At 45.6% G+C, this 12,184-nt stretch overlaps 1 protein-coding gene across 1 annotated transcript in view; it reads left to right on the forward strand.

The window, feature by feature from the left end:
- The window catches only part of LOC147659385 (relaxin receptor 1-like), a 219,062-nt gene that overhangs the window by 85,450 nt on the left and 121,428 nt on the right, over nucleotides 1-12,184 (forward strand). The window contains exon 4 of the mRNA XM_086951781.1: nucleotides 8,534-8,639. Within this exon, the coding sequence (XP_086807907.1) occupies nucleotides 8,534-8,639 (106 nt within the window). The remainder of the gene's footprint in view (nucleotides 1-8,533; nucleotides 8,640-12,184) is intronic.

Below are 12,184 nucleotides of genomic sequence, written 5' to 3' on the forward strand. Positions count from 1 at the left end.
ACCAAACATAAATTCGAAAGAAATCAATTGAATGAAGAGAATATATTCAGTCGATTCTAATTATATTGGTTTGATGCGTTTAAAAAGGGAAAAGGAATCAGTGAAGATGGGATGTAAGGGGTGGGAGGACATTAAGGTAGGTTGAGACTGATGGGTCAAGAGGGAATTTGTGGTGAAAAAGAGGGAGAGAGAAAAACTATCATCACTAGCAGTGCTTACTAACCTTGAGGCCAGTGTGCCCAATGTCTTAATCCTGTGTGTTAAACAATGTATTTGAGACTCATCAATAACCACTGCACACAATACTCCCTGGTAAGAAGTAAACCGGAATTCCAGGCAGAAATGTATTTATTTATGTTTTGTTTAGCACACTGTCAGCAATAATACAAATCTATGGAGAGAGTTTAAGAAGAGCCATATTTTGAGGAGTTTTGTAAACCTAAGAATATTTGTTTCTGCTGTTAAAGAGATAAGGAATTCCTCAAAATGATTCCTTGGACCTGAAAGACTCCTCCTCCTTATACGGCAAGCTTACGTCTTTTTACAGACCATTAAAGCTTACTCAATGATCTAAGATGGAGATAGTAACATATTTCACAAAATTTCTAAGAGAGGAATTTTGGGCTTCTGCCATAGAGCACTTTCTAGAGCACACAGGCCTACCTGAACTGGATCTTCTCATTAATCAGAAGAGAGTGTAGTTGTTTAAGATATTCTGAAATTTGGCCAAACACCTGTAAATTGAACAGAATCTTGACAGCTGTATGTTGCATTCTCTGATTCCGAGCCAAGCTTTTCTTGAGTAATACCAGCTAGATAGAGCTGCCGTTTTTTATAATTAGATTAGATGGATGATTTAGCAATGGTAATTTTGTGTGAGAATAATAATAAAAGTCAGGTTTTTTCAATTTTTACAGGTAGAAAAAGCATGATTCTGTTACTGTAGAGATTCGAACTCCCAGAGATAGCTCGGAGTTTAAACTAGTACAAACGTTATGGACTGCCTGAACTGGTTAATGGCAACTGCCTATGGAAGAATACAATATCTGTTTTTTAAGGATTAAGGACCTGATTTAGATCTTGGCGGACGGGTTACTCCGTCCCAACAGTGATGGATAACCCATCCGTCGAAATATATATCCCATAAGATACAATGGGATTTATATTTTGGTGGACGGGATATCTGTCACTGTTGTGATGTAGTGACCTGTCCGCCGAGATCTAAATCGGACCCTAAGTCTCAAAATGTTCTTGATCATCCACCGCTGTGTCATTTCTGGAGCTAATGAAAGGTCAAAGGCATGGTAGTTCGATTCATCACGTAGAATGAATGATTGTTGTGCATCATTTGCTTAAAAGTATATTTTGTCTTGAAACTTCTGTTGGAGCTAAGGAGATAAATAAACGTTTAGTAACAATGGATATTATAGAACCCTGAGGAATGCCCCACTGTAGAGGTTAAGGTGATGAATGAAGATCGATCATTTTTATCGCTTCGGTTCTTCTCGACAAAGATTGTGGAACGCCATGCCGGGAGGAGAGGACCACTCATGGTATATGAGGAAAGGCAGTGAATTGATCGGTTGATGGTGTTAGAAGCAGAGGAGAGATCAAAAAGTATGAAGACTCCTGGGTTGACCTCGACTACATCAGCTCATTCGCAGAGCACAATCCACTAAAGAGAAATCCGGAAAAAATTAAAAGCTTTAAATCAGGAATTATGTACTAATGTCCTTCACTGTGTATTGGAAGAGGTATGCAGTACACGTATGAAGTAATAAGACAGCTGAGACCTGCACATGCCTAATAACATGACAGTACATGAGGTGAGAAGTCAAGGTTTAAAAAAAATGGGTAAAAGAAATCCAGTGAAATATCCTTTGTTGGTATCACCGAGGACAGCCGTATTAGTGGATTAAGTCATACAGGTGACGTTGAAGAGGAGCCCACAAACACCTATCACCTCAGAGATGACGAATTTGGTGGGAGTGTTTTGGTGGGACGTGATCTGCCGCGAATTTGGGGCATCAGTGCGAGAACATAAGTAAATAAAAACATGATTTTTGTAAGTGGATTTCATTCTCACAGCATTTTTTCATAGGGTGAATTAGGCGCGGGGAGCTATATTGAAATTTGTGTTAAATGATCTACTTTTTATAAGCGAGCAATTCTTTTACCTCCCTGTGCTTTTAAGATCCGGGTACTCAGATGTGTTCTACCAGTACCCTGTCTTCTTATGTAGCATGTGATGGTTTCCCGCTCCTCAAGGGTCTCCTCTGTGACCCCGAGACTCCATCTCTTATGCAGGACCCGTCCTATGAACCCTGATTTTCCTGCTTAAACATGTCCCCAATGCATATGATCCGCCATCTTGTAGATGACTGTATGCTTTTCCCATCAATGTGTGAATTTCCTCTTATAACCCATTGTAAACCATTTCCATCTCTCTTTATTTTAGACTTTTCTGTGTACATTTATCCCGCGTAGGGTGTCGTTTGGTGAACTGTCCTCATCCCCTGAAACTGTAGTGACCTCAGAGGAGAAGGTAGAAGGGAAGTCTGCAGGGCCAAGATGCTTGTCCCACCCACAGGTTTCCATATCTAGTGATGCTGTCTCAATACTCGGGGCCTATTTACTTGGTATTCCAGTTCTAATGCTTGATACTCATATAGTTCCTATTATAGCTTTTCGCCTCGTGGATGTGCACATCTGCTGAACCTGCAGCACTGCTCGCATTAGTCTTACTACTAGTAACACTACTATTGTGAGTACTACAAATAATTGAGATCAGTGCTTACCTCTAGTGTGGCCACAACTACTAGTAATGCCACTGGCATTTCTAGCAGTAGTAGGTTTTATAGTAGAGCCAGTGATAGTAGTTAAGTCCATCATTAGTACTTGAGGTGGCACTACTAGAGGCAGCAGCATTGCCAGTAGTGGGTGTTTTGCTAAGTGTATTAGCAGCACCTGAAATAATATTAGTATAGTGAGTCATCGTGAGAGCTGGAGTGGTACTAGCAGCGTGCACTAGTGTCGCTCTAGTGACAGTAGCACTGGTCGAAATAGAGGTTCTAGTAATACATCTAGCATTCATATTTAAACTAGTATTACTACTACTAGTAGTAGGGTCAAAGGCTGTCATAGTACTACTAGGCACATCAATGGTACTGGCAAAAGCTTTAGCAGTAGTACTAGTATGATTGGCAGTGGTATTGGTGAACTGCTGGTAGTCCTTGTAGTAGTGTTATCCCTTTTATTAGTAGTAGCATTTAGTCAGGTAGTAGTAATAGCAGTAATAATAATATCAGCAGTTGCACTTTAAGTAGTAGTGGTTAGATTTAGTAGTTATCGAGTTAGGGTCACAGGTCGCCAGGTGTCATATACAAATCGGCACTATATGCATATTGCAGTAAAGCCTGGAGGGGCAGCATCATAAATTGTGTGAGCCGGGGAGGGGCAGTGGCGGCTCCTCTGTCAAGGTGGAGGAGCTTGGCCCACTGCCAGGAGCAGCAGAGAAAGAAAAAATGAAATGATAATAACTGAATGTTATTATAATTTTATTTTGTCCTCCTGCTGTAGCAGTGGATGAGGGGGCGGGGCGGACTGCAGCGGAGGAGTAGTAGCACACTCCTGTGCGCAATGACTGTTTGGGTGGCCCTCTCGAGCTGCCTGAAACATGCCCAGCTCTCTCGGGCTGCCCAAAACATGCCCACCGTGCCAGCACCTGGCTGAGCGCTGTGTCGAGCTTTCAGACAAATCACAACGCTCGATTGAGGCGTTGTGATTGGCTTAGGGGTGGGACACTGGCTGCCTGCTACCTGTTAAGACCTGGAGTTGAACACAGGCGAGCGGGAGAGAAGACGCGGGACAGGCGACGGCAAGGTACGTTTTTAGGGCTCGGGCCTACGTCACCACGAAGTGGGGCGGAGCTTCCGAGCTCTTATATATTCGAAAAAAAAAAGAATTCTGAAAGGGGTCCAGGCTGGCACATTCCTTAGTGCGCGCCGCGTTTTTTATGGCATCTGCCTAGTGATTCGTCTTCGCTGTGCTGTCTATTTAGTAGCCTTGACGTGAGAGGCTATATTTACTTTTCGTCCGTCATTTATTTCAGTTTCATGGCATAAAGTGTGCGGTTACGTGCACGGAAGACTTATTAATCTTAATTAGGAGCTGTCAGAGTGCCCGTGTAATGCAATGCAGATGGTGGGAGCGCGTTCACCATTGCAGGAGCTGTCAGAGTGCCGCGTTCACGGCGGAGATAATTGAAAGAAGTTTCCTGTAGCTTCAAGGGCAGTCACAGTACTTTTTAAGAAACACGCGCAGAAGAATACATAAATCCTCAATTACCAGCTGTCCGAGGTGCCGGTAATTGAAGGCAGATGGTGCTGGGAGCGTGTGCACTGCTGTGTTTTTCTTCCCTTCAGCTCTGTGCGCGCATGAACAGCCGGCCAGCAATGTAGAGAATCACATGCATCAGATCTAGTTTTCACACCATCACACACAAACACGCACACGCACACACGTACACACACACACACACACACACACACACACACACACCTTTGCACAATGGTGCCTGCTGGTGCATCATGGAGCAGTGCAGTGGGAGAATGCAGGAACAGGCCTTTTTTAGTAAATATAGCTCGCCAATATTTCTCTCTCAATTGAACCACGCACACAGAAACATTGATTGCTGGGATCAGTTGCGCTAACATTTAGTAAATTTGCCCTTTACTTTCCACTTTTTTTCAAGTTTCTTACCTAAAATATTCATCACCCCTGGTCCATTTTTTAGATCACCAGAACTCTCCATCTTTATCCTTTACCCCTTCTCCCCAACCCCCAGTGGTCATCCATATTGTTACTTCTTCTAAGCTTACTTAGTATGTAATAAGCAGTTTATAAGGAGACAATCACATCCCATGGGGCTCTAAGGCTAATACACTGACATAGAAGGGAGGCTCACACTAACATCAGAAAACTGACACAGGAGTAGAGTAGTGAGTAAAGTAGTGAGTGCAGAGTGGCGGTGAGTGCAGAGTGGCGGTGAGTGCAGAGTGGCGGTGACTGCAGAGTGGCGGTGACTGCAGAGTGGCGGTGAGTGCAGAGTGGCGGTGAGTGCAGAGTGGCGGTGACTGCAGAGTGGCGGTGACTGCAGAGTGGCGGTGACTGCAGAGTGGCGGTGAGTGCAGAGTGGCGGTGACTGCAGAGTGGCGGTGACTGCAGAGTGGCGGTGAGTGCAGAGTGGCGGTGAGTGCAGAGTGGCGGTGAGTGCAGAGTGGCGGTGAGTGCAGAGTGGCGGTGAGTGCAGAGTGGCGGGCGGCGGTGAGTGCAGAGTGGCGGTGAGTGCAGAGTGGCGGTGAGTGCAGAGTGGCGGTGAGTGCAGAGTGGCGGTGAGTGCAGAGTGGCGGTGAGTGCAGAGTGGCCAGTACTACCAGTAGTGCCGCGTTCACGGCGGAGATAATTGAAAGAAGTTTCCTGTAGCTTCAAGGGCAGTCACAGTACTTTTTAAGAAACACGCGCAGAAGAATACATAAATCCTCAATTACCAGCTGTCCAAGGTGCCGGTAATTGAAGGCAGATGGTGCTGGGAGCGTGTGCACTGCTGTGTTTTTTTTCCCTTCAGCTCTGTGCGCGCATGAACAGCCGGCCAGCAATGTAGAGAATCACATGCATCAGATCTAGTTTTCACACCATCACACACACACACGCACACGCACACACGTACACACACACACACACACACACCTTTGCACAATGGTGCCTGCTGGTGCATCATGGAGCAGTGCAGTGGGAGAATGCAGGGACAGGCCTTTTTTAGTAAATATAGCTCGCCAATATTTCTCTCTCAATTGAACCACGCACACAGAAACATTGATTGCTGGGATCAGTTGCGCTAACATTTAGTAAATTTGCCCTTTACTTTCCACTTTTTTTCAAGTTTCTTACCTAAAATATTCATCACCCCTGGTCCATTTTTTAGATCACCAGAACTCTCCATCTTTATCCTTTACCCCTTCTCCCCAACCCCCAGTGGTCATCCATATTGTTACTTCTTCTAAGCTTACTTAGTATGTAATAAGCAGTTTATAAGGAGACAATCACATCACATGGGGCTCTAAGGCTGGTACACTGACATAGAAGGGAGGCTCACACTAACATCAGAAAACTGACACAGGAGTAGAGTAGTGAGTAAAGTAGTGAGTGCAGAGTGGCGGTGAGTGCAGAGTGGCGGTGAGTGCAGAGTGGCGGTGAGTGCAGAGTGGCGGTGAGTGCAGAGTGGCGGTGACTGCAGAGTGGCGGTGACTGCAGAGTGGCGGTGAGTGCAGAGTGGCGGTGAGTGCAGAGTGGCGGTGAGTGCAGAGTGGCGGTGAGTGCAGAGTGGCGGTGACTGCAGAGTGGCGGTGAGTGCAGAGTGGCGGGCGGCGGTGAGTGCAGAGTGGCGGTGAGTGCAGAGTGGCGGTGAGTGCAGAGTGGCGGTGAGTGCAGAGTGACGGTGAGTGCAGAGTGACGGTGAGTGCAGAATGGCGGTGACTGCAGAGTGGCGGTGAGTGCAGAGTGGCGGTGAGTGCAGAGTGGCGGTGACTGCAGAGTGGCGGTGAGTGCAGAGTGGCGGTGAGTGCAGAGTGGCGGTGAGTGCAGAGTGGCGGTGAGTGCAGAGTGGCGGTGAGTGCAGAGTGGCGGTGAGTGCAGAGTGGCGGTGAGTGCAGAGTGGCAGTGAGTGCAGAGTGGCCAGTACTACCAGTACTACCACCATCAGTACTACCAGTACTACCACCACCAGTACTACCACTACTACAGCCACCAGTACTACCAGTACTACAGCCACCAGTACTTCCAGTACCACCACCAACAGTACTACCACCACCACCAGTACTACCAGTAGCAGTACTACCACAACCAGTACCACTACCACCACCAGTACTACCACCACCAGTACCACTACCACCACCAGTACTACCACTAACAGTATTACGGGCAGCAGTAACACCACCACCAATGCTACTGCTACCAGTACCACCACCACCAGTACTCCCGCTACCTGTACCACCACCACAAGTACCACCACTACCAGTACTACCACCACCAGTACTAGCACCAACAGTACTACCATTACCAGTACCACCACCTCCAGTACTACCACTACTACCACTACCAGTACCACCACCAGTACTACCAGTACCACCACCACCAGTACTACCACTACCAGTACCACCACCACCAGTACTACCACTACCAGTACCACCACCATCACCAGTACTACCACCATCAGTACTACCAGTACTACCACCACCAGTACTACCACTACTACAGCCACCAGTACTACCACTACTACACCCACCAGTACTACCACTACCACCACCAACAGTACTACCACCACCGCCAGTACTACTAGTACCACCACCACCAGTACTACCACTACCACCAGCACCACATTAACACACTCCATAACACTTAGCAAAAATACATTACCATCTACAATCCCATTAGCTCAAACTCAAATAAATCCGAGCCCGATTGCATTTCTAATGCTTGTTTTTTTAAGTTGTCAGTGACCCTCCTGTGCACCCGACCCAGCCCCCCACCCATGAGCCATGCCTGCCGCCCCTGGGTAGGGGTCATGGATGTCATTTAGGGGTTGCCAGGTGTCACTGCTGCAACCCCTGGCATGCCCCTTGTGACCCCTGGCACTGCCTTTACGACCCCTAGCTTCAGCAAGTGGCAAAATGAGTGCCAGGAACAGAAGCAGCTTGTCCGGATTGGCGCCGGTGTGGCTTCACTCTCCTCATTTTTGTCCAATTTTATATTAATAGTGAATACTATTACATTATTCGCTGGACTATGACTTTCCTTGGCAGATGAAGTAAGTAAAAAAAATGCTTTTAAATGTATGTATGTTGTGTGCATGCTTGCAGGTTTGAGTGTGTTTATGCAAGAGAGAGGGTGTGTATGTGTAGGCAGAGTGTGAGTGTATCTGTGAATACGTGTGTATGTGTAAGCATGTGTATGTGTGAGTGAAAGTGAAGGTTAAAGGGCAACTGAAGTCACTTCCGCTACCCTTGGCATTTGGGTGAATTGACAGAGCTGCAGGTACTGTTGTCTGCGGATAAGAGAAGAAAATTGGACGCGAGAAAGGCGTGGATGAAAAGAAACTGAACATCCATCTGTTAACTGTGAACATTTGTTTCTGTAACAGAATTACAGAGTACACTGCCACTTAACCCCTGACGTCACTTCCTGTTTCAGCGATTCAAGGCAGATCACAAAAGGGAGGGCGGTCTACGCAATGCTTGTAAAACAGTAGAAAGAAAATACAATTGTTGTTAAGCACATTATGAATGTGGAATTAGTAGAATTTGAAACGTTATTAGTAAGGAATAACACATTTGATTCTTATTTTTTAAAACTGTATGCCCCTTTGGGTGAGTGTGTAATTTACTGCCATTAAGATGTGTTGGGAGAGCGGATCTGAATGCCTTGTGTCTTTGCTCTATGGAAAGAGGCATACATTACATGTCTCCTTTTCTCCTAGTGCTGGAAGCCGTCCCCGAGAGGTGTGAGTGTTGGAAGCGTTCTATCAACTGCACGGGCCAGGAGCTGCGCGCCGTCCCTCCGGTCTCCACCAACGTCACAGCTCTGTAAGTAAGAGGACTTCAGATGGTCCTGGCTCAGATCTACCAGCATTGAGAGAAGCAGGGATCTGATCCACAGTGCCAAAGGGCAGCATGGTTCGAGCAGAAGCTTCCAGTGTGGAGTCAATTAAACTCAGAGTTGACAGGTAGATACTGACAGGTGTTCCTATAGAGCCTCCTCCCTCGCTATCACCACCCGGAACCTGTCAGATGAGGCATGGCGTGATACGATGAGCAGATCAATATGTTATTCTTAGCTCCCCTGCGCCTAGAGGGTCAAGAGCTTCAGAGTTGCTGATGAGAGGTTCTTGGCCAAGCCACCATTGGGAATTGGAGATTGGGTCTAACAAGCATCTCTGAGACAGCACTGAACTTTCCCAACCCCCCCCTGGGATCCCACCTACCATTTACTCTGACCTTTTGGTCAATCATGGAGTCATTGCAACGCGCAAGGTGACGCAAGGATGATGCAGAAGCTTCAGTAATATTTATAAAGCCACACAAGGGGCGATTTGTGCCACCCTGCACAGCTTTGTAAAGAAATGTCACACAAGGCAGCTGCTTGTACTGCGTTACATTACATTTCAACTTGGCAGGCATTCTATGGGTGGAAGATGGGCGTTCTCATGCGTCCACCCATGGAGTTTGGTTCATTCCCAGATATATGAAGACTTAAGGAGGAGCGATATAATTATTCCTCCTCCTTATATCCTCAACACACATAGAAAGTTGAAAATGCCTCTAAGGATTGTTTTTTTTTTTAACTTCTTTTTATTAAACAATAGTCAGCTTTAACATACATGGTCATATGCTTACAATGGATTGCATGTAGTTTCATTAGCGTACATGTTCTGTTAGTCAAGACCCGTTCGTATATATTAATAGTCAGAATCTCCCAATCACAGAGCCCACCCCCCTAACTGATCAATGCCCCCCAATCCCCTTGTAATCTTCCCATCGCTGCCAAACTTTTCCCATTTCCTGGGACATCCCCTGCTTTCATAAATTGTCTTTTCCGCCGCACAGCACCAGTCCATATCTCTTTTCCACTGAGAGACCTTAGGCGGTTGGATTGCCCCCCATGCCCCGGCAACGTTCCTTTTAGCAACCATAGCAGCCACCTGTAACCAGATTTTTTGATATGTGAGCCAAGTCAGTTCTCCAGCCACACAATAAATGCCATCTGGCATTCAAAGGGATTTGCTGTTCCACCCTTCTGGCATTATGCGGACCGCCTTTGTCCAATATGTCTGTAAAACCGGACAATCCCACATGATACAAAAGAATGTTCCATTCTGAGTACACCCCCTCTGGCACTCCCCAGTTGAAATACGCCCTAATCTAAACATAAGTGTGCTGGTTGAGTAGGACCTATGCAATATCCGCAAGTAGACTAGTCTGAATAATAGCCTAATTTCCACCGCCCCTGGACTTTGCACTGCTTCCCCCCAGTCAGAGTCCTCTAATAGGCCCACATCAGATTCCCACTCCTCTCCTACCTTGACTAGTAGATCTGGTGAGTTGTTTATGATTTCTTTGTATGTGTAGGACAGCGCCTTCTCCGGAATTGGGTCCAACATTAATCTGTCCTGTAATGGACTGTATTCAGGGATCTGATACCCATCTTTAAGATGACGACTCAATGCGTGTTTCAATTGCAGATATGTATAGTACTCCATGGGTGCCAACTGAAATTCTGTCTGTAACTTTGAGAACGACAACACTGCCTGTCTCTGCCTTACGTCCACCAAGCGTACAATGTCTATTAGCTTCCATTTCGAGAAACCCCGCAGTCGGCCCATCTCTCGGAGCATGTCGCTGGTCTATAAAGGAGTCTGTTCCGTCAGCCATCTCTAAGGCTTCTGTTGTGCAGGAAGGTGTGCTCTCTTGCACAAAAGCAATCCTGCATGTAACACAGGTACCCTTGCACTGTAGTGCAAGGGGGGCTGCGTTGTCACTAGGCAGCACACAATGTGCCAACATGATCTATTACTAATATTATTAATCTATTATTTACAATTTATCTTTGTAAATATGGAGCATTTCTTCTCTCTCTCTTTTGCATAACGCAACTTTGTTTGCTGCCCTGTGTTGCATGAAAGGTTAGTATATGTGCCCCTGTGTGTATAAAAATGGCAGCTAATTAAGGTGAAATAGTTTTAGGTCGACTGGAAGTACTCTTTTTCAAAAGTTAAAATAAATTAAGGGTGAAATATGGAGAACATATTATGTGACTAATGTGATGCAGGAAACTATTGAACAGAAGCATCTGGTGGGTTTTGACTTTGATTCCTAAGGTGGGGTAATGTGGATAGATATTTACAAAACCATTTGGGCTGGATCAGGAAGCAATTTTGACTGGCAATATTTCATGCCTTTGATGGTAAGTTAAGGCAGTGTTTAGTGCAAGCACCTTTTATCAGACTACAGGAGGTGGCAATGTGTGATATGAATATGTGTACAAATGTGATTTGTGGCACTTTGCTGAAGTGTTCATGTGTTCTGTTGACTTTGTGATGCTACGCTTTTGTGTTGCATTTTTGCAATGTGATGCTGCTGTGCTGTTTTTTTTGTTGCTTGTTGCTTTGTGGTATTTCCTGTTTTGTTAGATATGTAAATAAATCCTGCTACACTTCCATTCAAAAGCAGCATTTCTTTAGTTCCAGGGACAAACATCAATTTACAACTGTCTAAGGTCTTAAAATAGCACAGCTCCAGCACTTCAACTATTTAAGACAACACTCATCCCAAAACTGTGGCTTAGATTGTGCCTTAAACTATCCCCTCCAGGGCTTACTGTGTGTGATACTGCCCCCTATTTCAGAAGATTCATGGCAAATTAGTTCAGCACTTTAGACCAAAAGTCAATCCTGTGTCTGAAGCACATGTTGGCTCCATCCTAATGGAACCATGACCATTGAGGCTTCTTTGCTAAAGCTCAACATGGGGCGCGGGAGGAAGATTAGGACTGCGGTATATAATAAACGCTGAAAAGGACTATTCACACTTTAGGAATGGAGCTGGTCTATTATCACCCGAATTCAGAAAAAAGGAAAACGTGGCAGCCCTGTGTTGTACTGGTGATTTCCAAAACGGATTAGGTTAGCAAAGGATTGACCAAAATCATACCAGCTCCACTGGCATTTTATTTGTATGTATTTATTTAAAAAGGTTTTATATAGCGCTGGCTGAACCCAAGGGTATCAGAGCGTTTTACATGGGTCTAATGAGCAAAATAAAAAACTCCAGTTCCGGCAGTCCAGTCCACATGTAGAGAAGGTAATTCCACTATTAATCAGGGTGCAAATTTAGACTATCTAGCCAGTCACTCAAAAGGAAACAAGAGAAGGGAAAGGAGTTACGTTTATGTTTTGTTGATCTAGAAGCAGATTTTGGTACAACGGACTGAATAATATTGTGAAAGAAACTGGATAGTTGGGTGAGGGGGGCTGACTGAGGTCTTCGTCGAGTTATTATGGGATGCGCTCTAAGTTCTTGATTAAAAGCACCTCTTTTAATTGTACCCCTTGCGCTGCAGGGGTCCCAATTAC

This window comes from Lissotriton vulgaris, unplaced genomic scaffold (genome assembly GCF_964263255.1).
Source record: "Lissotriton vulgaris unplaced genomic scaffold, aLisVul1.2 SCAFFOLD_1635, whole genome shotgun sequence".
Taxonomy (NCBI): domain Eukaryota; kingdom Metazoa; phylum Chordata; class Amphibia; order Caudata; family Salamandridae; genus Lissotriton; species Lissotriton vulgaris.